Source organism: Electrona antarctica, assembly GCF_951216825.1.
Source record: "Electrona antarctica genome assembly, chromosome: 12".
Classification (NCBI taxonomy): Eukaryota; Metazoa; Chordata; class Actinopteri; order Myctophiformes; family Myctophidae; genus Electrona; species Electrona antarctica.
Genome location: NC_136793.1, coordinates 46,530,588 through 46,557,738, shown reverse-complemented (window position 1 = coordinate 46,557,738; position 27,151 = coordinate 46,530,588). Strand labels below are relative to the sequence as shown.

Below are 27,151 nucleotides of genomic sequence, written 5' to 3'. Positions count from 1 at the left end.
TAGAAATCTATTTCACACTTTTTTTTAATTCTCCCGTTGGGTCCATTTGGTTCCATTTGTACACTCTGAGTAGCCTTATAAGTCTTCTCTTATGGGGGTCTATATCTATAGCATATCTTTTCAAACGGGGGTCCGCGTGGGCTAATTAGTGGTGGTCCAGGGACCCCCAGGGGTCCTTGAGGGAGTTCAAAGGGGTCCCCAGCTAAATGATAAATGATAGTTTGGAACCAAATGGACCCGTATGGAGGAGAAATATTATCTTCAGTGTCAATTTGGGGGTCCTTGACATGAAAAAGTTTGGGAACCACTGTTACTACATATTTTCACAAAAACTGTGTGAGCATATGTGTGATGTGTTTTGATTGATTGAATATTTTATTAGAAAGAAATAGCAGTAACAGTACAGTCAAACGATCAATTCATAATGATATGAAAAATAACTATTCTACAAGCTCGTAGAATTGTTGCTCGTAGCTTGTAGATCTGCTATTTTCAGCATGCAACCAAGCATAAAATGGCATTTATTTTAGTTTGATTAGTTAGATTTATTCTCCACTAGTCCCTACCTAACATTATATATATATTTTCCTATACTTCACAGAAGGTGACAAGCCATGGTGGACGTCGCAGAGAAAGAATGATCGCACTTTGTTTCACTAAATTGACTGTATCTCCAGTTCTATTTCTGAGAAGGGTGTATTTTGTGAAAACAAGCTGAATTTGATTGATCACAACTACATACCAGAACATCCTATCCACTCATTTATTTTTTTAATCTTTCATCTTTTTCATCTTGACGTACATTTTGATATATGCCATGTGCACGAGGCTCAAACAGAGAATTTTCAAAAAAATCTTAAAAACTTGGTTATATGATAAATAGATGGGCATGGTAATTTGCCTGCGTGCAAGACCCCCGGGCACTGAAGGTGTTAACAATAATCTGTAGATTATCATGAGTAACTGATGCAATTATTTGGTAGCTACTAGCTATACTAAGTCTGTCGGCAAATCACACCAAAACAAGGGATGGATTGAAAACAGGAGAATGCCACACATTTTAAACACATCCATATATGGAGATAGGGGTGAGCAGGTCCAGAGTCCGGGCAGAGGCTTTTGTGCTGGTTCTGGATAACCGGAAATGCATGCCCCACCCAGTTATTATGTATATGTGTCCCTTTTATGCACATATATGGAGATTTCTGTATGTGTCTCTCTGTGTCCCTTTATATGGAGTTCTGTGTCAGGCATGCCCAACTATGGAGTGTTGTGATTGTGATGTCAGAACAGGCCAGTTTATGGAGTTCTGTGTCAGGCATGTCCAAATATGGAGTGCTGTGATGTCAGAACAGGTCAGCTCCATATATGGACCATGGGCAGGGGCCCTGTCCAGAGCCCGGGCAGAGGGGCGGTTCTGGACAACCGTGGGTCCGACCGACTCGACACCGGGCAATGCTCTCCCTCCCTGGGTGGAACACGTGTGTCAAATTTGAAGTCGGTGGGGCGAACGGTTCTCGAGTTATGTGGATTACACACGTAGGTACAGACGTACGTATACAGAGACTTGGTGCATTTATACACAGTGGATAGATAGATTGAACCAAGTCATTAATATAACTTAGAGTTGTTGTGTGGAAATAATAAAAAAGTCCCCCCCCCCTTCTGTTTAACCTAGAACTGTAGGTCTAGAACTTGGGATCAGTGACTGACATCACGTCGGTGTATTCTACAAGCCAAAGAGGATACCGAGTCCCGAAGTGATGTCACTGATCACGTGACACCATTCTTGGTTGTTAACGTTGTGTGTCAGCCAGGGTGCATTGTTGGTATCTCTGTCACGGGACGTTGTCCTGGTTCTGCTCCTGCTCATTCTGATTGGATGGAACGTGGCTCTAGTTTCATTTTGATTGGTCGTAGCGGGCCGACGAGGCCTTGAGGGTCCATCTGCAAGGGGATCTGGAGAGTTGAAAAGTTTTGTTTTAAAAAAAACGTTCTGTCTTGTTTTATACTGTATAGGGCTTGACATTACGTTGTTGAGACACGAGCATACACATTTTAAATCAACTGACTCTATGTTGGTTTTGTTGAATACATGTTTGAATATTAATGAATATTCTCAGTTTACAAGTTAATAGCCCTAGAATATCTGTGAACTTACATACATCACATGTATTCCAAATACAGTACACACTACACAAACATTATCGGTCCTATCCGCGCATGGTTAGCAGTGTACTCACCCAATAATGATTTCCTAAAACTTGGAGTCAGATCCTTATAACCATTTGACTTTAAGTTATGGCCGAAAACGTGTGTTAAGTAAAATATCGCCACTTTTTCACGAGGAAAAGCTGGACTGAAAATATGAAAACTTCGATGTTTGGGCAACACCAACGTATGGGGAACACACAATTGACATGGGGTGCGCTTTGCGATTGGTGTGGGGTTATTGATCACACCACCTGCCAATTGTGTGCCCCATACATTTGTGCTTCCTAAATGAAGTTTTGATGTGGAGTTATTTGACTGTAAATACATGTTTTCTGCCAGAACTTCAAATGGATATGAAACCAGTCTCCAAAACGACTCCTATGTGGTAATGGGTGAGTACACACGCAGTGCTACAAGTGTAAATGCAGATGAGGTCAGTCTGCTAACCGTGCGTGATTAGGACAGGATATGCTATGACTGTGTATTTGTAATACATGAATTGTATGTAATATATACTGTACAGTACATTCTAGGGCTAACTGCAAGTTATTGAAGTAACACTTTCTCAAAATAAATATATATACTGTATATTGAATATACACATATGGCAAGTATTATACATGTCAGAATGTGTCACCTCTGTCTCCTTGCAGACGGAGAAGCTGTAATGCTGTAGGAGTTCCACTAAAGCCAGTTTGATCGTCACCAGGGCAAATCGCATCCCGATACAGTTCCTTGGTCCTGCCCCAAATGGCAGGTAGGTGTATGGGTCAATGTTCTGCCTGTTCTCCTTACTGAATCTGGAAAGAAATGCATCCAGAGAGAGAAGAGAGAGGATCTAATTGTTCAATATAGTTTTTTGTTTTGTTTGTTTGTTTGTTTTTTACACTGTCAAATCCAATTATACATGTGTTACTCCTAACAGTCTGTAGTGGGTGCTGTGTGGGTCCATTTGGTTCCATTTGTACACTCAGAGTTGAGAGACCTGAGTTAATTGGCTCTGTACTTGGGCCACTTTTTTCCACCTGCACCAAATCTCTTTGCAAACAATATCCAATCTACAAAGGATTTTACAGTTGGTGGTTGTGTAAGGGTTGACAGGAACCAGTTGCTACCTGTCGGGGTTGAAGTCCTCTGGTTGGGACCACAGGTCAGGGTCGCGGTGCAGTGCGTAGACTGGGATCATGACCAGCATGTCCTTAGGAATGGTGGTGCCATTGATCTCCACTGTCGCCTTGGCAATGCGTTCCAAGCGTGCAGCGGGAGGATAGAGCCTAAACAACACGACCACCGTTACAAATATAGTGCTACAGGGAGTATGTGTTTTTGCAGAACGACCCTATAGTCAGACTTTAGAAAGTAACTGGCGTGATATACCAACACGTTTCCATGTGTAAAAGAGTGGGTGAAATAATTTTTACAAAAAAGCTTTGAAGAATTGCATTGTGTTAATAAAAATAAAAAAAAAACATAAATGCGCTCACTGCCAACTTGTACGTTCAAGAGAATAGTTTAAACCATGCATTAAAACAGGGAAAGCATCTGTGTCATTTTAGATTTTATTACAATAGACCCGCCAATAATCACACGTAGGGAGCATACCTCAAGGACTCGTTGACCACACTGTCCAAGTACTCCATCTGCATCAGCGTCTCATACTGGACAGAACCCTGTCAAGTTGTAATCCATGTAAAATGACTTCAGTTACGTGTACTGTATCATGTACTGTACGTATATTGGCCAGCAACTCTACATCTGACCTCAAACCCTTACATCTCAATATATGGAGCTGATCTGTTCTGACATTCCATATGTTGATCCTTCCCCATCCATCCTTCCTCTTCGATGTCTCCCTTTTGACTGATACCTGTCCATTTAACCTATAGACAGTCCTGCCCCAAAGTTATTAGTGCAGCCACGCCCGGCAGCCGGCGAAAACTGGAGTTCTCAACAGGCCCGAAAATCAAGATCTTACCCCCCATGCCAAAGCGCCAGCGCTCGCCCAGCAGTCTGCTGACACCCAGGCGGGTGACAGCTTCTCGTCCTCAGGCGTCTTACTGGTAAATATACTGTGTAGTTGAATGTGTATAGAGTACTGAAGTCCTCATGTCACTCGTTCATAGCCAGCTGGGGTCACGGAAGTATTAAACATATTAAACAAGTATATGGGAATTCAGAATGGGGGGGGGGGGGGGGGGGGACATGACCCAGACCTCAGTCCTCTGGTTTTCAACCCTTTTCATATCAAGGTCCATCATTTATTCAGCATTTGAGCCACAGACCACCATTTGATGACATTTAGCCTCAGACCAATAACTAAAGAATATGTTGTTGTCATTGGATAAGATTGTGTCCACAATTCCATGCTGTTGGACCACGTTGATCAAAATAACAATAATCTTCTATACATTCTCTATAGAGACTACTTGATGTTTAACAATAATTTAACTCTTGAGAGCGTAAAATGGACCCGTATGGGTCAATTTGGTTTCATTTTACGCTCTCAAGAGTTAAAGATCTATATATGGGTCAATTTGGTTAACAACTCTATACATCATCATTTAGCTGAAGACCACCTGGAACCACCTCAAGGACCACTGGTTGAGAACCACTGCATCTACATGAGTTAAATTCTATGTACGAGTTGAGTTGCGGGGCTACTGTACTGTACCTTGTTGGGGAAGGTGGCGTCTATTTCCTCCTGCAGACGTTTCATGATGTGAGGGTTTCTCGCCAGGTTGTACGCCAAGAAGCTGAGAGTGCTCGAACTGGTCTCATAACCGGCAACGATAAATATTGTCGCCTGGGAGATGATCTCATGATCAGTCAGACCTGTGGATGGAGAAAATTAAGGTCTGGAAGTGGATCTCGGGCCAAAAAAAGAAAAGAAAAAACACCATTTGCGTGCGTGCGTGCATGCGTGCGTGCGTGCTTGTGTACAAATGGAGTATAGAAATGGAACCAAATGGACCAAATCCCACTGTTGAAACCCACTGTTTCCCACTGTGATTCCAGTGATCCAACATGCACAATTCATGAATTTCAAATGTATAGTCCTGCCATGTTGGGGACCAACATGGTGTTGCAAACAAATAATTAGTTCTACGCCAATTGGACTGTTCAGACAGTCCAATTGTGTCCAATTGTGTGTATATAAATGTATGTCCTTGACTATTTTTTGTTTGTTTTTTTGATACACAAAGAAGGGGTAGGACCCGATAAGTTTTTAACTAAACTTCTTCCTAACCCTTTTAGGATATTAGATATCCCTTGTTTTATTTTATTTTTTGTTTTATTGTTATTTTAAATCTAGTTCTTTTATTTCCTTTGCCTGTTCATTTATGTTTTAATATGTTCGAAATAAATAAATAAAAGAAAAAATAAATGAAAAAAAACAACTCATTAATAGCAGGACCATGACTCTGTTTGACCAGAACAGAACAGAGCCTTCATTAGTACCATCGGTAACACCGTTCTACAGATGCAGAACCTATTGCTCACCGTTACTTGGATCCTCTCCCTTGTTGTTGTTGCCTTTCTGAGAGTCAATCATCAGCTGAAGGAAATCCACCCGAGCCTGAAAGCGAACGGAGCATATACATTATGAAATGAAATGAAATGATTACTATATTTACCCAGGGTATCTGGGCTAAGCTCAAGAACTTGTTTCCAGCCAGGCCCTGCTCATAGAACACATTTCATCGTAGTGGTTCAATGCCTTGTTCAAGGGCACTTCAGCGGTGGTAATTTTAATATTTTGTTCTAGAAACAGGTTGAGAACCACTGCCTTAATTATGTGCTGTTGCCCTATACCTTTAATGTGTTTCCATACAGTGCATTCAGTGAATTGTGTTGGTTACTGTGATCATTGATCACCATGCAGACCTGAGGCAAGCTGTTAATATGGCGCTCCGCTTTGACCTTCTTCACAACAGATGCAAAGTAGGCGGTGGTGGACTTGGGGAACAAGGTGACGCCCAACAGATCCAACAGTGGAAGAAGAAACGGGAACATCCCTGATCAAGACACAAAGATAAACAGGGACGTGCACACATAGACATCAAAGGGGGCTTCAGCCCCTCATGCCCTTTTACCCGTCTGTAAAACCACTGCCCCATACTCCAGACCACGAATGCAGCATTTACTATGGTGAAAGAAATGCAAAATGCCACTCCTTTCCATTCCATATACTGAATACCGGAAGGCAGCATTCAGAAGAATTGCTCTTTTTTTCTTCTCTCTGAATGCTCCTGAACTTGAACGTTGAACTAATTTGTATCTAAATCCATGTCTTATACCGCATCTCCAGTAGATAGAAGAGTGCTGGGTTGCGCCCCGAAAATAGCTGATCTACAAGCGCTTGTAGATCAGCTATTTTCGCTATTTTTGTCCAAAAGTGCCCTCTTACGAGGTTTCAGCCCCTGCCCCTCTAACAATCTCACGTCTCTAACAATGCACGTCCCTGACAAAGGTAAATAATGAATCTGTGTCAAGAAAATGTAAACGGGACGGAGGTACAGTCAAAGGATAACACAGAAAGTCCTGGGGCCTTCAATTCGTATAATGACATTGTAATGAAAAACAAGGGCACCTTGGAAGAGGAAGAGGAAGATGTTGAATCTGAACAACTGTTTGGCGTGTGATATGAAGGGATCTGATGGGTTGTGGAGAGAATCAATGTCCACGCTGAACGCACAACTGGCTATGACATCCATACTGTAGGATCCGAAATAACTATGAACAGAAATAAAGATATTGTTAATGCACCACTCACTGGAGCCACACAATGGGCCCTATATGCTGCGCCTAACATCCGACCAACCCCTTATCCCTAAACTTCTTCGCCCATTTCTTACTATTTTGAAAAACATTTTGAAATTGTTCAACTAGCCGTTCTACATCGTCACGTTGTGAGCTTGTAGATCGGCTATTTGAAATATTTTTAAAAAAAGTTAAAAAATATATATAGTATGTCCAATGTGTTTTATTTGCACCATTTCAATTCATGTAAGGGTGACAGTGAAAACAAGTTAACCACTTAAACCCTCGATGCTTAATGAAACCAACCCTTTGGCTCTGCACTTTTCCAATCTACAAGATGGCAGACAATGTGTCGTGAATGTTCCCCCCAGAACAGGGGTATTGGGGTTCAAGTGGTTAAACTAAATTAAGCACATGCAAGGATTATACAGTATAAACTGACCCACATGTAGGCTACACATTTTTTCAAGAAGCACATATGTTTAAAAGATATGTTTCATTAACATGGTTTCTAGTTGTCCATAATTCCAGGTTAGGATTACTCACTCCTTCACAGCTATGACCTCATCGTTGTGCGCCTTGGTCCTCAGGCTGTCTGTCAGCTTGTGGGAGTGGTGCTGCATGATGCTAAACATCTGACAAAGAGCACAGAAGAGTGAAGAGAGGCAGCTGAACTGTAGAAGAAATTCTCAAAGGGACATGTCACTGGCAACCTGTGCATGCCCTTATAGAGGGTATGCGCTTAGGGCATTCACTTCTAGTCATTTTTACTAATTGACTAGTTGCCTAGTTTACTAGTCGACTAGTCGACTAGTTGTTTAACTACCTATTATGTAAAAAATAAAAATAAATAAAATAAATAAACTTTTTTTTTTTTTTTTTGGGGGAAATAAATATTTGTACATTGAAAAACTGTGTACATGGTGACTATAACTATAATCTACCTGATCTTGAGGCCTACAAAATAAAAAAATAAAAAATATATATTTTCTTCTTCTTATCAACTAGTCAACTAGTACCAACAAGGTCGACTAGTGGATTTACTAGTCGACTAGTTGCTTAAAGGGGCATTCCACTCATTTTCAACATTTTACTATGTCATTAATATACCTTAAAGCTGTTGTGTGGAAATAATTAAAAGGTTCCCCCATTCTGTGTTTCCTAGAACTCTAAGTATGAAAAAAATCATTAACATGGTTAAACACATCTTGATGACATTATCAAGATGTGTTTCACCATGTTAATGATTTTTTTCAGATCTCCAGTTTTAGGAAACACAGAATGGGGGAACCTTTTAATTATTTCCACACAACAGCTTTAAGGTATATTAAGGACATAGTAAAATGTTGAAAATGAGTGGAATGCCCCTTTAATGCCTACTATGCGCATGCATGAAGTGAATGGGAAATCGAGTGGCAAATTGAGTGGCAAAGTCACTTGGCAAAGTGAGTTTAATGTCGTTTAATGCAATCAGATAGGACTTTTCTGTTTGGATGTATAGGCTTTATTAGGCTATCAAGGCCAGAAAAGTTTTTTTTTTTTTGCAACTCAGTATAGGTGTTCCCGCATAACTTCCGGGTATGATGATGATGTCATGCGCATACCCTCTAGAGCATAGCAGCAGTGGCCATTTTGTTTTGTTTTTTTCCTTCCCATGAAAAAGTTTGAGGGCCACTGATATAGCAATATTTCAGAAAACTGTTAAGACTTACAATACAATGGGCCTCGGGTCTTAATGCGTTAAGAGAAGTTAATCAAGTTTAGAAGAGGAATGATTCTTACCTCCTTGATACGGCCAGAGGTGAATGAGGGTGAGAGGATGTTACGGATCCGTCTCCAGTTGTCATCTGCAGCAATAGATACGGCATCGTAGAGGTCCCCGTTCAGAATAAAGTCCTGAAAGTAGAATACTGGTCAGCTTAGCATAGTGTCTGTGAGTGAGTGTACAGTATGTGTTGGTGTATATGGTGTGGCTATAGGATGCAGAGTCGACTACAACAAACCTTTTAGCTCGAGACCTAAAAGAGAAATGTCTCGAAATGTTTGACGGTATCCAAAGTAGTGAAAATAGCTGATCTACAAGTTCAAAATTTGTCACGGTGCACATTTCTTTGTTTTTCATTTTATTTTGAAAAATCATTGAATTTGTTTTCAATTCATTACTTTTTACACTTCCACTGCATCCTCCTCAATTTGTCATGGCTCCACGCGACGGGTTGTGACACCAAACACATGAAGTCACTTGATCCACATGGAAGATATGCCATTATTGGAACTTGTCTATAGTTGTCTTGTTGTTATTGGATGGTTACTGCAAGGACCACACCTTCATGAGAGCTTTATCGTCACGTCACTGGTTTATAGGTGTTAAGAAGTCGATGAAGTTTGTTTTTGACTTCAGATGTGCGGGCCACACACGCTTTCAAGATTTTCAATCCAGAAAAGGTTGAGAACCTCTGATCTATTGCAATGCAATTACCCTGATCAATACTAGCGTCTCTATGCTAGGTGAGGCGAACATTACCCTGATACATACTAGCGTCTCTATGCTAGGTGAGGCGAACATTACCCTGATCAATACTAGCGTCTCTATGCTAGGTGAGGCGAACATTACCCTGATACATACTAGCGTCTCTATGCTAGGTGAGGCGAACATTACCCTGATACATACTAGCGTCTCTATGCTAGGTGAGGCGAACATTACCCTGATACATACTAGCGTCTCTATGCTAGGTGAGGCGAACATTACCCTGATACATACTAGCGTCTCTATGCTAGGTGAGGCGAACATTACCCTGATACATACTAGCGTCTCTATGCTAGGTGAGGCGAACATTACCCTGATCAATACTAGCGTCTCTATGCTAGGTGAGGCGAACATTACCCTGATACATACTAGCGTCTCTATGCTAGGTGAGGCGAACATTACCCTGATACATACTAGCGTCTCTATGCTAGGTGAGGCGAACATTACCCTGATACATACTAGCGTCTCTATGCTAGGTGAGGCGAACATTACCCTGATACATACTAGCGTCTCTATGCTAGGTGAGGCGAACATTACCCTGATACATACTAGCGTCTCTATGCTAGGTGAGGCGAACATTACCCTGATACATACTAGCGTCTCTATGCTAGGTGAGGCGAACATTACCCTGATACATACTAGCGTCTCTATGCTAGGTGAGGCGAACATTACCCTGATACATACTAGCGTCTCTATGCTAGGTGAGGCGAACATTACCCTGATACATACTAGCGTCTCTATGCTAGGTGAGGCGAACATTACCCTGATACATACTAGCGTCTCTATGCTAGGTGAGGCGAACATTACCCTGATACATACTAGCGTCTCTATGCTAGGTGAGGCGAACATTACCCTGATACATACTAGCGTCTCTATGCTAGGTGAGGCGAACATTACCCTGATACATACTAGCGTCTCTATGCTAGGTGAGGCGAACATTACCCTGATACATACTAGCGTCTCTATGCTAGGTGAGGCGAACATTACCCTGATACAGTACTACATACTGCACATTAGTGTCTTGGTGAGAAGGAGATGCACGTTCGCAGTTCAGAGAGTTCAAACAAATTGAATGAATGGAACTGAATGAATTGGTTCACATTTGGCTGCATGGCTCTTTTTGACTATGAAGGGTAGGCTATAACAGGCAAAGAGTAGTTCATGTTCATGCATTATGATCTAATGTGTTGTGCTGTGCTGTGCTGTGCTGTGCTGTGCTGTGCTGTGCTGTGCTGTGCTGTTGAGGAAGCATGGCGGGAGTGCGTGCTGAGGGTGGAGGCGCTACTTGCCCTCGCTCAAAACCCGAAATATACAAAACGGAGGATGGGAAGGTGATTGTGGAAGACGAACTTTTAAACTTTATTGTGGTGAAAATGAAGACACTGAGTCATGATGAAATTGTGATGCTGACAACAAACAACTTTTCATCCCAGTGGATTGAGGAATCCAAGCAGTTGCTGTTTGAGCTCTGCCCCAATACCAACTCACGTAATGTAATGCACAAAGGCCCACAGAAGGACACCAAAAACGTCAAGGCCTGTTTGAAAGCTCTCAATGAGCACGGTGAAAATATTCCCCGGTTTGTCTCACACTACCTGGATGAGCTACCACCGGTGGGGTTCGGCAATATGGACGCCTCTGCGCTGCTAAGCAGAATGGAGCAGTTGAACCATGAAGTGTCTGGTCTGAGGAGGTCACTCGAAACACAGACAGATGTGAGTGTGAACCTCGGTGCTATTGTTGCGGCCCTAGATCGCCGGGTGACAGCTGTCACTGTCAGCAGTGCTGTCACCGCACAGGAGGGGGCGCGGAGGCTAAGGGCCGATTCATACTCCTATTTTACCGCTGTTTCGGCGCTGTAGTGCCGAAATGATTTCGGCTCGTCAGAAATTTTCAGTAGCACCGAAGCGCCGACTTTAGGACGGTACCCGCCCCCCCGAACCTCAAATGACGTCACATTGTAGGCTCTACAGAGCCGAACCGACTTTTATTCGGCTCTAAAATAGGAGTATGAATCGCGCCTCACAGTCCCTGCACGCCAGGAGCTAACGTCTACCGCCGGGGAGCTTCGGCTCGTTGTCCCGGCGGGTTTGGGCTCTGGTGGAACCCCCAGTACCTCACGAGTGGGGGTCGTACATTCAGGGCTCGCGGATGGCGATCAACAAGAGGAGGTGGTGGATGTGACAGGTGTCATTTCAACTGCATTGCCACGTTCGCAACTACAGTCCCCACAGTGGAGTGTTGTCGTGAAGGAAGGGCGCAAAAAGCCGGTGTCGTTGAAAGCAGCAGCGCGACCCAAGAACAACAAGCAAGCAAACTTGAAGCGTGAGCAGAAGAACATTGGAATAGTCGGAACGGGCACGGAAAGCAACATCGCAGTGGTGACAACCAAACTGGTGAGTGTGTTTGCTACTCGATTCTCCCCTCTTCTCGATGCGGATACTATACGCGATTATCTTGCAGAGAAACTGGACAATAGGACAATGACATGTCGCAAAATTGAGTCACCCCACAGCAGATTCGGTTCATTTCACATTACCGCCGAATGTAAAAGTGTTGAGGAAATGTTTGATCCCAACCTGTGGCCCGCTGGGATTTATGTCCGCCGCTATTATGAGGCTCGTGGGCCAAAGTCTAATGGCAGCGCGGGGGGGAGCGATCTACATGCTGCTCAGATTGAGAGTCAGTCTGCGACTGCATAGTCTGTGACAGTGTGACACGATTCACAAAGCTTTTCATCTATGAACATGAACATGAACATCAGTGTCGTATCCTACAATGCGCGAGGGCTGCGTGTTGGCCACAGTGAAACTGATAAATCACGCCGTATTGTTGTGGACAAACTGCTGGATGGATGTGACGTTTTGTGTGTCCAGGAGACATTCCTGGCTAAACAAGACCTGGAAGGTCTAAACTCGATCCATAAGGACTTTCACGGGGCGGGTGAATCCACCACCGACCTGTGCTCTAAAGTGGTTCGAGGAAGGATTCCAGGGGGTGTGGCCACCTTGTGGAATAAAAAATATGACCAGTTGATTAACGTCATTAGACTGGGAGTTGACTGGGCTATTGGGATAGAGCTGTGTTGTAGTGACAAAAAGTTAATCATTTTAAATGTGTATACACCATATGAATGCTATAATAATGAGGATGAGTATCTCAGTAGAATGGCATTTATTATGTCTTTTATTCAGGACAATCCCTCTACTTGTATCTACGTTATTGGTGACATGAACGCTGATGTGTCTGATGCTAACTCCTTATTTGGTAGGCATTTAATGCAATTTTGTGTAGACAGTGGGCTGATTTTATCCAGCAAGGTAATTTTGCCTGAGAATAGCTACACTTATATTAGCGAGGCTTGGCATAGTACCTCCTGGCTTGACCATTGCCTCTGTACAGTGGATGCCCATGACTCTATAGAGAACATGGAGATTGTCTGTGAGCTAGCTACCACAGACCACATACCCGTTCGGGTAATGTTAAATACAGGCAATTTACCCATGCTGCTGCCTGTGGATAACAGCTCAAGTACAGGCAGAATTAATTGGTCTAAACTAACCAAGAAAGATCTAGATAAATATGTGAATCTTTCTGATGCTCTGCTGGGTAAGATTAAGCTACCTAAAGATACTTTATTGTGTCAGGACATGAACTGTAAGAATATGCAACACTGTGAGGAATTATCTTCCCTGTATGAAGCTATTGTGGAGTCTCTCTGTATTTCCAGTAGGCCTCTCTACAAACATGGATGTAAAGTTTATGCTACTAAGCCTGGGTGGAATGATCATGTTCAAGAGCTTCATGCTGAGGCTAGAAGGGCTTTCAGGAGTTGGGCTGAGTCTGGAAAAAATAGACAGGGCCCTCTGTTTGAGGAAAAAAAACGCACTAATGCTAATTTTAAATATGCCCTTCGGTTTATTAAAAGAAATGAAAATATAATGAGGTCAGACTCACTGGCAAAGAAACTGCAAAATAATAATGTGAATGATTTCTGGAAGGAAATAAAAATGATAAATAATTGCAAAACCTCTCTCCCATCGAATATAGATGGTGTGAGTGGTTCGGATGAGATTTCACAGCTATGGAAGAAGCAGTATTCAGAGCTATTCAACTGTGTACAAAGTGAACTGTTTGAAGTTGAAAATGTTGATTTTAATGATGAGATGATTGTTACACCTGCAGAAGTTCTTGAAGCAGTATTGAAGCTAGGAGATAATAAGGCCTGCGGTCTGGACAATATAACAGCGGAACATCTCAAACTTGCCAGTAGAACACTGTGCCCTCTGGTGGCCATGTGTTTTAGAGGTTTTCTTACGCATGGGTTTTTACCTGTTTCCATGCTCTCTGTGGTACTTGTGCCTGTCATTAAAGATAAAGTGGGTAAGGTAAACAGTTCAGATAATTATAGGCCAATAGCCCTGGCCAGTGTTCTGTCCAAAGTACTTGAGACAATTCTACTGAGTAGATTAGAGAGGTCAATTGTGTCGGCTGATAATCAATTTGGCTTTAAAAGAAAACATGGCACTGATTTGTGTATTTTTGCTCTCAAAGAGATCTTAGATAAATATGGTAGGCAGAACTCTACAATGTTTGTTTCTTTCATTGATGCTTCCCGGGCATTTGATCGCATCAATCATGAAAAGCTTTTTTCTAAACTGATACAAAGAGGGGTCCCCAGGTTCTTAGTCAGAATCCTGGTGTTCTGGTATGCTCACCAGACCATGAGTGTAAAATGGGGGAAGTCAATGTCTGCTCCCTTTCATGTGATCAATGGTGTCCGTCAAGGGAGAATTTTATCTCCTTTTCTTTTTAATGTTTATATGAATGACTTATCATTGTCTTTAAATACATGTGGTACAGGGTGTAGGGTTGGTGACTCACTAATTAACCACCTGATGTATGCTGATGATTTGGTCATTTTCAGTCCGTATAGTGCTGGTCTCCAACAGCTTCTGGAAGTATGCTCACAGTATGGTCTTGATTTTAATATAAAATACAATGCTAAGAAAAGTAAAATAATGATAATCCGAAGTAGGGAAGACAGACATTCAGCCTTTCCTGACTTCCATCTGGCTGGCACTGCTCTTAGTGTGTGCAGCGAGTACACTTATTTGGGCCATATCATCTCTGATGATCTCTCAGATGACAAGGACATCTATAGACAGCGACGGAAGCTGTATGCCCAAGCAAACATGCTGTGTCGCAAATTTAGCATGTGCTCGGTTCCTGTGAAGATATCGCTCTTTAGATCCTTCTGTACACCGCTGTATACTGCACACCTATGGTGCCGCTATAGACAAAGCAGCATCAGAAGACTCACAGTGGCCTATAATGATTGTATGAGGCTGCTGTTGAGAGTGCCAAGAAGCTCCAGTGCTAGCCAGATGTTTGTTAGTGTCGGAGTACCTACCTGCTCTGCTGTACTACGTAACCTTATGTACAGATTCATGTGTAGGGCATCTGAGTCAATAAACGACATCATTTCTGTAATAACGGACCCTAAACGCAGTTCACTCAGGTTCTCATCGAGACTGTGGAACCACTGGCGCACATGTCTGTATGTCAGAAACTGAACAGTGTGGGATATGTGCATATATGTACCTTTTTTATTTATTTTTATTTTTTGTATTTACTGTTATATTGTATTGTTTGTGATATGGATCCTCCTGGGTCTGAAATAAAGATTGATTGATTGATTGATTAGCGTCTCTATGCTAGGTGAGGCGAACATTACCCTGATACATACTAGCGTCTCTATGCTAGGTGAGGCGAACATTACCCTGATGAATACTAGCGTCTCTATGCTAGGTGAGGCGAACATTACCCTGATGAATACTAGCGTCTCTATGCTAGGTGAGGCGAACATTACCCTGATCAATACTAGCGTCTCTATGCTAGGTGAGGCGAACATTACCCTGATACATACTAGCGTCTCTATGCTAGGTGAGGCGAACATTACCCTGATACATACTAGCGTCTCTATGCTAGGTGAGGCGAACATTACCCTGATACATACTAGCGTCTCTATGCTAGGTGAGGCGAACATTACCCTGATACATACTAGCGTCTCTATGCTAGGTGAGGCGAACATTACCCTGATGAATACTAGCGTCTCTATGCTAGGTGAGGCGAACATTACCCTGATGAATACTAGCGTCTCTATGCTAGGTGAGGCGAACATTACCCTGATGAATACTAGCGTCTCTATGCTAGGTGAGGCGAACATTACCCTGATCAATACTAGCGTCTCTATGCTAGGTGAGGCGAACATTACCCTGATCAATACTAGCGTCTCTATGCTAGGTGAGGCGAACATTACCCTGATCAATACTAGCGTCTCTATGCTAGGTGAGGCGAACATTACCCTGATGAATACTAGCGTCTCTATGCTAGGTGAGGCGAACATTCGACAAATAAAGCTGATCTACAAGCTCACAATGTGTCACGATACGTCGTCACGTGGTGAGCTTGATACGAGCTTCTGATCTTGATTCATAGCAAACAGAGGAAAAAGAGCACACCAAGTACAGAGCCCTGTAGTACTGTATGGGTTTAACCGTTTACATGCAGTTCCGCTTGAATAATGTTCTTACCCGTCGATTAGTAAAGTGGGAGAAGCACTCCTTCACCAGAATGGTTTTAATCATGCCTGGATCCATGACAGCCAACGTGGGCTTTTTCAACTCATACATGCTACAGTATACGCACGCACGCACGCACGCACGCACACACACACACACACACACACACACACACACACACACTTCCATTAACTGATGTTCTTACAAAGAGTTCAACATGATTTGATTAATCTAAATTCTGACAAGAAAGGATACAAGGCTCAAAGCTACCAGCATACACCATGTCTTGAACAAGCATGACGCACACACGCATGCTCACCACCACCACCACACCAGCACTTGCAAAACACTATGACTAAACGCGTTAGCTAAACATACATGCACTCAATACATTTTACAGCTTCGTGGACTCACCCCCAAACTCGCCCAAACTTTATTGAAGACTTCACGTCTTCTTGATAATAAACCTATAAGATAAAAAATAATGACATCTTTATCTCAACATGTGTGCAGATCAATGCCTTGACCACTACTCAGATGACCACTACAAATTTTGAGTTAGGACCAAGAGGACAATGGAAAAATATATAATAATAACAATAATAATAATAATAATAATAATAATAATAATAATAATAATAATAATAATAATACAAAAATAATATAAATATATATATATATATATATATATATATATATATATATATATATATATATATAATGAATTTCTGCACACCGGATCAAGTTTTGTAATGGTGCCAAAGTACGCTGTGGGCTTCAAACAAGGGATCCCCAGCCTCTCAAATACACCGTAAGTGCTGCGGCCATACCTACAGACACAAGATGAAAATAAAAGAAAATATACTCATATTAAACCTCACATGCTGCTCCCCTTCACACATATCATGTTATTAGTACCCTATGTAGGGTAACAGTATAGGTCTACTTCTTTGTATGTCAAAAAGCCAATTGTTGTGAGTTGTGGGTGGATAAAGGACCACTTCACCACTTTTCAACCTATCTTCATATAATTGGTCCTCACTAATGTTCATGATAAAATTCCACCATTTTCTTCTACTGAGTCTGCGTCTCATAGGAGGGCTGTGGGCATTTCAGAAACCTGTCCACTCGTTACGCAGAATTTCTTTTTAACAATATATATTTTTTAAACAATATTTAAATTGTTATTATCGTGAGAACGATGGCTTCCATTTTTGCATTGCAACTTTTCAGGAACAGAAAGCCTGCAGTTTCTATTAGCTTGGATTCCCCATTGATGATGTCACTGGTGGACGGGTTTCATAACTGCCCACAGCCCTCCCATGAGACACAGACTGAGTAGAAGAAAATGGTGGTATTTTATCATGATCATTAGTAGTGAGGACCAATTATAATTATGAAGATAGGTTGAAAAGTGGTCCTTTAAAATGCTGATAAATTGGACGAATCCTTACATTACAAAGAGGCAGACGAGCACAGCCATCAGAGTCCATGTTTCAGTGGAGAAGAAAGGAAGGAAGGCCATCATGGTGGAGTCCCGTTCTGTTGACGTACAGTAGGCTATACAGTATGTCAGTGCTTTGGTGCCTCAGCCGTCAAAATGTGAACTCTGTGCTGAGTGTCCTCATATGGGCTGTGTTTCCTCCATAACAACACTTCCTTGTGTGCTTAGGTGACCTATACCCTACACCTACAACAATCTTTCTCTCTCTGCCTCCCTCCCTCCCTCTCTCTCTCTCTCTCTCCCTCTCCCTCCCCCCCTCCCCCTCCCCCCCCCCCCCCCCCCCCCCCCCCTCTCTCTCTCTCTCAGAGCTAAGCAAAGTCCTGGGTAAACACTGAGCCATAGAGTAAGACAGAGTTAGGACATCGAGGGGGCAGAAAACTGAGCGCTCGAGCGCTGTTCATGCAGCCTGGAGAGGGACAAGCTGGATACTAATACTAAAAAAACGATAAAAAAGGGGATTTAAGATCATTAAAGCTGCAGGGCTGTTGCCTGAGTCCAGTGCATTCTGCCAACTTCCGGTCCAGGACTTTGTCACTGTTCGCAACAGCTGCCATTGTACATGGCCCCATGAATTGAACGGAGTTGTCGTTACTCTGTCTTACTCTATGGCTCTGGGTAAACAAACAAAGATTAAAGTAGCTACTATAAACACAGCCAGCTCGTTTGGCCAGTTTGTTTTTTAAGTGACACGCTCGTGTGTGCGCTCGTGTGTGCGCTCGTGTGCGCGCGTCTGTGTGTGTGTGTGTGTGTGTGTGTATGTACTGTAGACCAATACAATTACAAATTTAAAAACAGGGCCAAAGTGGTTAACCGTTTATATGCCATATTAACTCATTTTGCTGCATGGCATGGGGACCCGCTGCCTGCAACCCCCTACAGAACAATGGTCTGGGGGTCCCCGGACCCCACTTTGAGAACCAGCTGGTCTACATAATAAAAGGGATTTTTTTTTCTTTTCTCCCATATTTTGCAACACAATCATGATCTGTGAATAGTAACATGAATGAAAAACTGTTCTACGATGCCACAAGGGTTTGCTGTCGACAATACAGAATTATGTACGTTATCAATTAAAATGGAAATCTGTAGCCATAAGTCACAATGCCTGCCACGACGGCATTGTTGTTGTTTACCCCCAAATTTGTCACCGTGGCATGAGCCCCGGAGGCCTAAAGTGTTTATGTACACACTTGATAATCCCAGGATGAACGCGGCATAATAGACATTTCAAATGCTTCTTTGTGATGGATGATTCTTTGTAATAATGTCTCCTTGTGAATTAGACTGTCAACCGCTCTGAGGATTGAAGCTATCACCTGTTTACAATGGAAGTACAAATGGCACCCACTCAGGTATTTATTGGGGGGGTGGGGTAGGGTAGAGAGAGAGAGAGAGAGTATACACTCTCTCTGCGCGCGTGCATGTGCGAGTAGGAGGTGTGAGGTGTTTGTGTTATACAAAATTACGAAACAGACATTGTGAGGACCTGCATGGTCCTAACAAGAAAATAATATATATATTTCTTGGTTTAAAAAAAATATTTTTAGAGATAAATTATGTTTAACAGTTAAAACAAATGTGTGGTTAGTATTAGATAGAGGTTATAGGAGACAGACAGGCAGGCAGGCAGGCAGGCAGGCAGACAGACAGACAGACAGACAGACAGACAGACAGACAGACAGACAGACAGACAGACAGACAAGATCAAAGCCGGTTATAATCAGACGTACGTTTCTGAACATTTATCTTACAAGAACATATATATATATATATAAATAATATATTTCCCCCTTTCTTTAATACCAAAATAAAAGTGTTATTTTTGTTGTTATGTTAAGTATGTTTACACAGAGCAGCATCGCCTCCCGATTTAAGAATCACTGGGAGAATTCATCCACTGGAACATTTTGTTGTCTTTTGTATTCTCTAAATGGTTGTGTGTGTGTGTGTGTGTGTGTGTGTGTGTGTGTGTGTGTGTGCGTGCGTGCGTGCAGATCATAATCTGGTTATACATTTGCATAAAAATCCAAATATTTCTTTGGTTATTATATAAAGAACATCCCTCTACGGAATGCATGGGAAATGTTTTTGCCTGCATCCTCAGCGGAAGTAGGCCTACTACAAAAGGACTCTCTTGTACAGTGTACCGCTGTGTAAGATGTTACAGTGTACCGCTGTGTACGATGTTAAAGGACTCTCCTGTACAGTGTACCGCTGTGTAAGATGTTACAGTGTACCGCTGTGTACGATGTTAAAGGACTCTCCTGTACAGTGTACCGCTGTGTAAGATGTTAAAGGACTCTCTTGTACAGTGTACCGCTGTGTAAGATGTTAAAGGACTCTCTTGTACAGTGTACCGCTGTGTAAGATGTTAAAGGACTCTCCTGTACAGTGTACCGCTGTGTAAGATGTTAAAGGACTCTCTTGTACAGTGTACCGCTGTGTAAGATGTTAAAGGACTCTCTTGTACAGTGTACCGCTGTGTAAGATGTTAAAGGACTCTCTTGTACAGTGTACCGCTGTGTAAGATGTTAAAGGACTCTCTTGTACAGTGTACCGCTGTGTAAGATGTTAAAGGACTCTCTTGTACAGTGTACCGCTGTGTAAGATGTTAAAGGACTCTCTTGTACAGTGTATCGCTGTGTAAGATGTTAAAGGACTCTCTTGTACAGTGTACCGCTGTGTAAGATGTTACAGTGTACCGCTGTGTAATATGTTAAAGGACTCTCTTGTACAGTGTACCGCTGTGTAAGATGTTAAAGGACTCTCTTGTACAGTGTACCGCTGTGTAAGATGTTAAAGGACTCTCTTGTACAGTGTACCGCTGTGTAAGATGTTAAAGGACTCTCTTGTACAGTGTACCGCTGTGTAAGATGTTAAAGGACTCTCTTGTACAGTGTACCGCTGTGTAAGATGTTAAAGGACTCTCTTGTACAGTGTACCGCTGTGTAAGATGTTAAAGGACTCTCTTGTACAGTGTACCGCTGTGTAAGATGTTAAAGGACTCTCTTGTACAGTGTACCGCTGTGTAAGATGTTAAAGGACTCTCTTGTACAGTGTACCGCTGTGTAAGATGTTAAAGGACTCTCTTGTACAGTGTACCACTGTGTAAGATGTTAAAGGACTCTCTTGTACAGTGTACCGCTGTGTACGATGTTAAAGGACTCTCCTGTACAGTGTACCACTGTGTAAGATGTTAAAGGACTCTCTTGTACAGTGTACCGCTGTGTACGATGTTAAAGGACTCTCCTGTACAGTGTACCGCTGTGTAAGATGTTAAAGGACTCTCTTGTACAGTGTACCGCTGTGTAAGATTTTAAAGGACTCTCTTGTACAGTGTACCGCTGTGTAAGATGTTAAAGGACTCTCTTGTACAGTGTACCGCTGTGTAAGATGTTAAAGGACTCTCTTGTACAGTGTACCGCTGTGTAAGATGTTAAAGGACTCTCTTGTACAGTGTACCGCTGTGTAAGATGTTAAAGGACTCTCTTGTATAGTGTACCGCTGTGTAAGATGTTAAAGGACTCTCTTGTACAGTGTACCGCTGTGTAAGATGTTAAAGGACTCTCTTGTACAGTGTACCGCTGTGTAAGATGTTAAAGGACTCTCTTGTACAGTGCACCGCTGTGTAAGATGTTAAAGGACTCTCTTGTACAGTGTACCGCTGTGTAAGATGTTAAAGGACTCTCTTGTACAGTGTACCACTGTGTAAGATGTTAAAGGACTCTCTTGTACAGTGTACCGCTGTGTAAGATGTTAAAGGACTCTCTTGTACAGTGTACCGCTGTGTAAGATGTTAAATTAAAGGACTCTCTTGTACAGTGTACCGCAGTGTAAGATGTTAAAGGACTCTCTTGTACAGTGTACCGCTGTGTAAGATGTTAAATTAAAGGACTCTCTTGTACAGTGTACCGCTGTGTAAGATGTTAAAGGACTCTCTTGTACAGTGTACCGCTGTGTAAGATGTTAAAGGACTCTCTTGTATAGTGTACCGCTGTGTAAGATGTTAAAGGACTCTCTTGTACAGTGTACCGCTGTGTAAGATGTTAAAGGACTCTCTTGTACAGTGTACCGCTGTGTAAGATGTTAAAGGACTCTCTTGTACAGTGTACCGCTGTGTAAGATGTTAAAGGACTCTCTTGTACAGTGTACCGCTGTGTAAGATGTTAAAGGACTCTCTTGTACAGTGTATCGCTGTGTAACATGTTAAAGGACTCTCTTGTACAGTGTACCGCTGTGTAAGATGTTAAAGGACTCTCTTGTATAGTGTACCGCTGTGTAAGATGTTAAAGGACTCTCTTGTATAGTGTACCGCTGTGTAAGATGTTAAAGGACTCTCTTGTACAGTGTACCGCTGTGTAAGATGTTAAAGGACTCTCTTGTATAGTGTACCGCTGTGTACGATGTTAAAGGACTCTCTTGTACAGTGTACCGCTGTGTAAGATGTTAAAGGACTCTCTTGTACAGTGTACCGCTGTGTAAGATGTTAAAGGACTCTCTTGTACAGTGTACCGCTGTGTAAGATGTTAAAGGACTCTCTTGTACAGTGTACCGCTGTGTAAGATGTTAAAGGACTCTCTTGTACAGTGTACCACTGTGTAAGATGTTAAAGGACTCTCTTGTACAGTGTACCGCTGTGTACGATGTTAAAGGACTCTCTTGTACAGTGTACCGCTGTGTAAGATGTTAAAGGACTCTCTTGTACAGTGTATCGCTGTGTAAGATGTTAAAGGACTCTCTTGTACAGTGTACCGCTGTGTAAGATGTTACAGTGTACCGCTGTGTAATATGTTAAAGGACTCTCTTGTACAGTGTACCGCTGTGTAAGATGTTAAAGGACTCTCTTGTACAGTGTACCGCTGTGTAAGATGTTAAAGGACTCTCTTGTACAGTGTACCGCTGTGTAAGATGTTAAAGGACTCTCTTGTACAGTGTACCGCTGTGTAAGATGTTAAAGGACTCTCTTGTACAGTGTACCGCTGTGTAAGATGTTAAAGGACTCTCTTGTACAGTGTACCGCTGTGTAAGATGTTAAAGGACTCTCTTGTACAGTGTACCGCTGTGTAAGATGTTAAAGGACTCTCTTGTACAGTGTACCGCTGTGTAAGATGTTAAAGGTGTGTTCGCGGGCTTGACCCGCAGGGTGTAGTGATGCGTCTAGTGCAGCATGCTAGAGAGACGTTGCATGTAGGGATGCATGTGACCACCCTCCCTTAGTCCCTGCCGCTGACCAACCCATTTTGGGTAAAGGAAGCCGAGTGTGTAAGCCTTCCGGGGTCAGTACACAGCCTCTCCTTCACCAAGACCCCTCACCTTGCCTCCTCGTGGCAGCACACGGTAACTGGAGTCCTGCGACTCCAGGCTGAAAGGTAGGGGATCGACCCGCTGCCTTGCGGGGAAGTCCAGGAAGACAAAGGCTAGGGGAGCACACCCTGAGAGAAAAGCACCGTGATGGAGGCACACGTAGGCGGGCCACGACAGACTGGGGTCTCCGGCAGCCTCCTGCAGCTGTGAAGAGGTGCTGGTTGTCCTGGGTTTCCCCCTTGCCACTAGGCTCCATCTCTTCGTGGCGAAGACAGTGCGGCTGGGAACTGTGCACCCCCAGCAGCACTTAAAACATATCACTGCACAGGTCTCTACTTCTGACCTTGGTGGATCCAGAACAGCTATGGATTCTGAATTGGACAAAGTCTGGCGGCGTCAGGATATCTGATGACGGGGGCAGGTTAGAATGAACCGGGAGCCTCTAGTTAGATCCCTGCACGTCAGCGATACAGGGCTATTTATGGTCGCTATCAGCTGGGATTTGAGTGGCAGCTGATTTCGGCAGACCCCTGTATGACTGAGCAGCCCTATTTAGGAGCCACACTGCTCACCCCAAAATTGGGGGAAGGCCTAGAAAAGGTGGCCTAAACATTGCCCACTCTGCACTTCCTGGGTAGGTTACCGCACCTACCGGGATATTCCACTACTGCGGTCGAAAAACAAAAAATAAACAAATTCCCCTGAAACTGGCTACATGGAACATAAGAACCCTTTTTGACAACCCTAACAGGCCGCAGAGAAGAACTGCGCTTGTTGCCTCTGAGCTCAGACGTTATGACATTGACATCGCTGCCTTGAGTGAGACCAGACTTCTGGACGAGGGATCCTTAAAGGAAGAAGGCAATGGTTATACCTTTTTCTGGAAGGGATACCCCACAGGAGGACCGCATCAACATGGTGTCGGTCTTGCCATAAAAAACAGCCTGTTACCCAGTCTCACTGAGACACCCACCGGCATAAGTGAAAGACTTATGTCTGTCCGTATTCCCCTGGCAAAACACCGCTATGCAACTCTTCTCAGTGCTTATGCGCCAACACTACCATCCGAGAATGAGGCAAAGGACCGCTTCTACCAGGAACTAGATGAGGCCCTACAGCGCATCCCTAGCAATGACAAAATCCTCTTGCTAGGTGATTTTAATGCCAGGGTGGGGAAAAATCACCTTATATGGAATGGTGTGATAGGGAAGCATGGCATTGGGAAAGTTAATGCCAATGGCATGAGGCTACTCAGTCTCTGTGCAGAGCATGACTTGACAATCACCAACACAATCTTTCAACAGAAAAATAAATTCAAGGCCTCCTGGATGCACCCACGATCCAAGCAATGGCACCTGCTGGATTATGTCATCGTGAGGCGCAAGGACATCAAGGACGTGCACATCACACGCGCAATGCGAGGTGCTGACTGCTGGACTGACCACCGCATGATCATCTCCAAGCTGCGAATGACAGTACGACCCCCTGTTCGCCTCCGAAGAACCGGCAAGAAGCGGTTGGACTGTGCCCGGCTTGAAGCAGCCGAGGCCCGGAATAACCTTCGATCCTCCATTGCTGGGAAGCTCCAGGAAATTGACCCAGTCCTGAGCCCTGAAGACAGTGTGGATGACAAATGGGCCTGTCTTGGCTCAAAGCTGTATGAGGCGGCAGCCGAGTCTATTGGCTACCGCCGCAGAAGGCATCAGGATTGGTTCGATGAAAACTCAGACGAAATCAAAACCACACTGGAATCCATGCACAAGGCCCATAATGCAGTCTTGAACAACCCGACATCAAGCAGGCTAAAGCAGCACTGGAGAACATTACGGCAGGAGGTGCAGTCTGTTTTAAGAAGACTGAAAAATGACTGGTGGACTGGCAAGGCCAGAGAAATCGAGGAATTTGCAGTGAAAAACGACATGCACAACTTCTATAATGCCGTAAAAACCATTCATGGCCCCAAGAACTCTTCTCTCTCACCCGTGAAGTCTGCTGATGGCTCAACCCTCATAAAGGACCAGAAGCAAGTCGTGGATAGATGGGCTGAACACTTCCAGACGCTCTTGAACCAACCTGCCTCTCCTGATTTGGCAGTCCTGGAAGAGCTTCCCAGCCATCCAACCATTGAAGAACTAGATCTTCCTCCAACCTTCTCTGAAGTCCGGGCTGCGATAAGGTCACTGAAGGACAACAAGACCCCTGGCCCTGATGGAATCCCTGCAGAGATCCTTAAACAGGGAGGCTATCTCTGTACCAGAGCAATTTTCCACTACATTGCCGACGTATGGAAGCGTGGAGCAGTCCCCCAACAGTGGCGGGATGCAAATATCGTTACCATTTACAAAGGGAAGGGTGAGAAGTCTGCCTGTGGTAATAGTAGGGGAATATCCCTCCTATCTGTTGCCGGCAAGGTCCTTGCGAAAGTGATGCTGTCCAGACTCATACGGAGCATAACAGAACAGCTATTGCCTGAGTCTCAATGTGGCTTCAGGAAGAATCGCAGCACTGTAGACATGATTTTTACAACTCGCCAGCTACAAGAGAAGTGCAGAGAGCATCATCAAGATCTTCACATGGCTTTCGTGGACCTATCAAAGGCCTTTGATACGGTCAACAGAGACTTGCTCTGGGCCATCCTTCTCAGGGTAGGATGCCCGCAGAAGTTCGTGAACATCCTGCAAAGCTTTCACGAGGGGATGATGGCCCAGGTGACAACAGGAGGACAGGAGTCCAGCCCCTTCAGAGTATGCACAGGTGTTAGGCAGGGCTGTGTACTTGCACCTGTGCTATTCAACATCTTCCTCATGAGTGTCACCTGGCTACTGCACAAAGAGCTTGAAGGAAGCAGTGGTGTGTCTGTGGATTACAGGCTGGACGGGAACCTGTTTAATATCAGGAGGCTGCAGGCTAAAACTAAAGTTAAATCTGTGAACTTAGTGGAACTACAGTATGCAGATGACTGTGCCTTTGTGGCACATACATCAGAGGCTCTCCAAGCAACACTAACAGCTGCTGTGAGGGCCTATAGCAGGCTGGGTCTCACTGTGAACACTGCAAAGACGGAGGTGCTATGCCAGTGGAACTCCCCTCCTCCAACTCCACCACCATCACCGGCCTTCAACATAGACAACAAGCCCTTAGCAGTAGTCCCAGATTTTAAATATCTAGGGAGTATCCTCTCAGACAACTGCAGTATGGACAATGATGTCCAAAACCGGATTAAGTCTGCCTCAGCCGCCTTTGGTAGACTGCGTAAGAGAGTGTTTGTGAACAAAGATCTCAGCATTCACACCAAGGTTGCAGTCTATCAAGCCATATGTGTCTCCACACTGCTCTATGGCTGTGAAGCCTGGACCCTGTATCGGCGCCACATCCGCCAGCTGGAGAACTTCCACATAAAATGTCTCCAGCGTATCCTTGGGCTGACCTGGCGCGACCGTGTACAACACACGGAAATCCTGAAGAGAACCGGCACTAAGAGCATGGAGGCAACTTTTCTTCAGCACCAACTGCGATGGGTTGGCCACACCATCAGGATGCCAGAGAACAGGCTTCCACGCCAACTGCTATATGGTCAATTACATCATGGCCAGCGATCCGCAGGAGGGCAAAAGCGGAGATACAAGGACCAGCTCAAAACATCACTGAAGAGCTGTGGAATACAGCACACCCAGCTGGAAAGCTCTGTATCAGAACGCACCTTATGGAGGCAGCTCTGCCATGCTGGACTTCAGCGTTTTGAAGAAGAGAGGAGTACGGCAAGGGAAAGGAAACGCCAGGGGAGGAAGATGATCACTGCAGCCAAGGCCACAACTAACACTGACTTCATATGCCCTCACTGCAATAAACAATGTGGCGCTCGGATTGGACTTCACAGTCACCTCAAAACTCACCAGTAGAAGAAGTAGAAGTCATCATCGGATACGATGGACTACCATAAGCAAGTAAGCAAGATGTTAAAGGACTCTCTTGTACAGTGTACCGCTGTGTAAGATGTTAAAGGACTCTCTTGTACAGTGTACCACTGTGTAAGATGTTAAAGGACTCTCTTGTACAGTGTACCGCTGTGTACGATGTTAAAGGACTCTCCTGTACAGTGTACCACTGTGTAAGATGTTAAAGGACTCTCTTGTACAGTGTACCGCTGTGTACGATGTTAAAGGACTCTCCTGTACAGTGTACCGCTGTGTAAGATGTTAAAGGACTCTCTTGTACAGTGTACCGCTGTGTAAGATTTTAAAGGACTCTCTTGTACAG

The 27,151-nt window shown here is 43.7% G+C and overlaps 1 protein-coding gene across 2 annotated transcripts; it reads right to left on the bottom strand.

Moving 5' to 3' along the window:
- Positions 1 to 758: 758 nt before the first annotated feature.
- Positions 759 to 16,921, bottom strand: LOC306933515 (cytochrome P450 3A40-like). Of its 2 annotated transcripts, XM_079515767.1 has the most exons (13): positions 16,823 to 16,915; positions 16,501 to 16,553; positions 16,099 to 16,198; positions 8,758 to 8,871; positions 7,522 to 7,610; positions 6,806 to 6,948; positions 6,100 to 6,230; positions 5,716 to 5,791; positions 4,886 to 5,046; positions 3,817 to 3,884; positions 3,330 to 3,488; positions 2,852 to 3,014; positions 759 to 1,959 (listed from the first exon to the last, which is right to left on the bottom strand). In XM_079515767.1, exons 3-13 carry the CDS (start codon positions 16,195 to 16,197, stop codon positions 1,870 to 1,872), a joined length of 1,293 nt encoding a protein of 430 aa, XP_079371893.1. In that variant the 5' UTR covers position 16,198; positions 16,501 to 16,553; positions 16,823 to 16,915; the 3' UTR covers positions 759 to 1,869. The 2 variants fall into 2 exon arrangements, with proteins under 2 accessions (XP_079371893.1, XP_079371894.1); XM_079515768.1 differs by lacking the exon at positions 16,099 to 16,198 and having other exon boundaries at positions 16,823 to 16,921.
- Positions 16,922 to 27,151: the final 10,230 nt, after the last annotated feature.

Bases quoted from the DNA above. Each gene is read 5' to 3' on its own strand.
- LOC306933515 (XM_079515767.1), bottom strand. From the start codon at position 16,197: ATGTATGAGTTGAAAAAGCCCACGTTGGCTGTCATGGATCCAGGCATG. The intron at 5,792-6,099 runs GTCTGCATGGTG...GTTCGCTTTCAG, and splicing joins ATATTAACAGCTTGCCTCAG to GCTCGGGTGGATTTCCTTCA. The intron at 3,015-3,329 runs GTAGCAACTGGT...ATTTCTTTCCAG, and splicing joins GAGGACTTCAACCCCGACAG to ATTCAGTAAGGAGAACAGGC.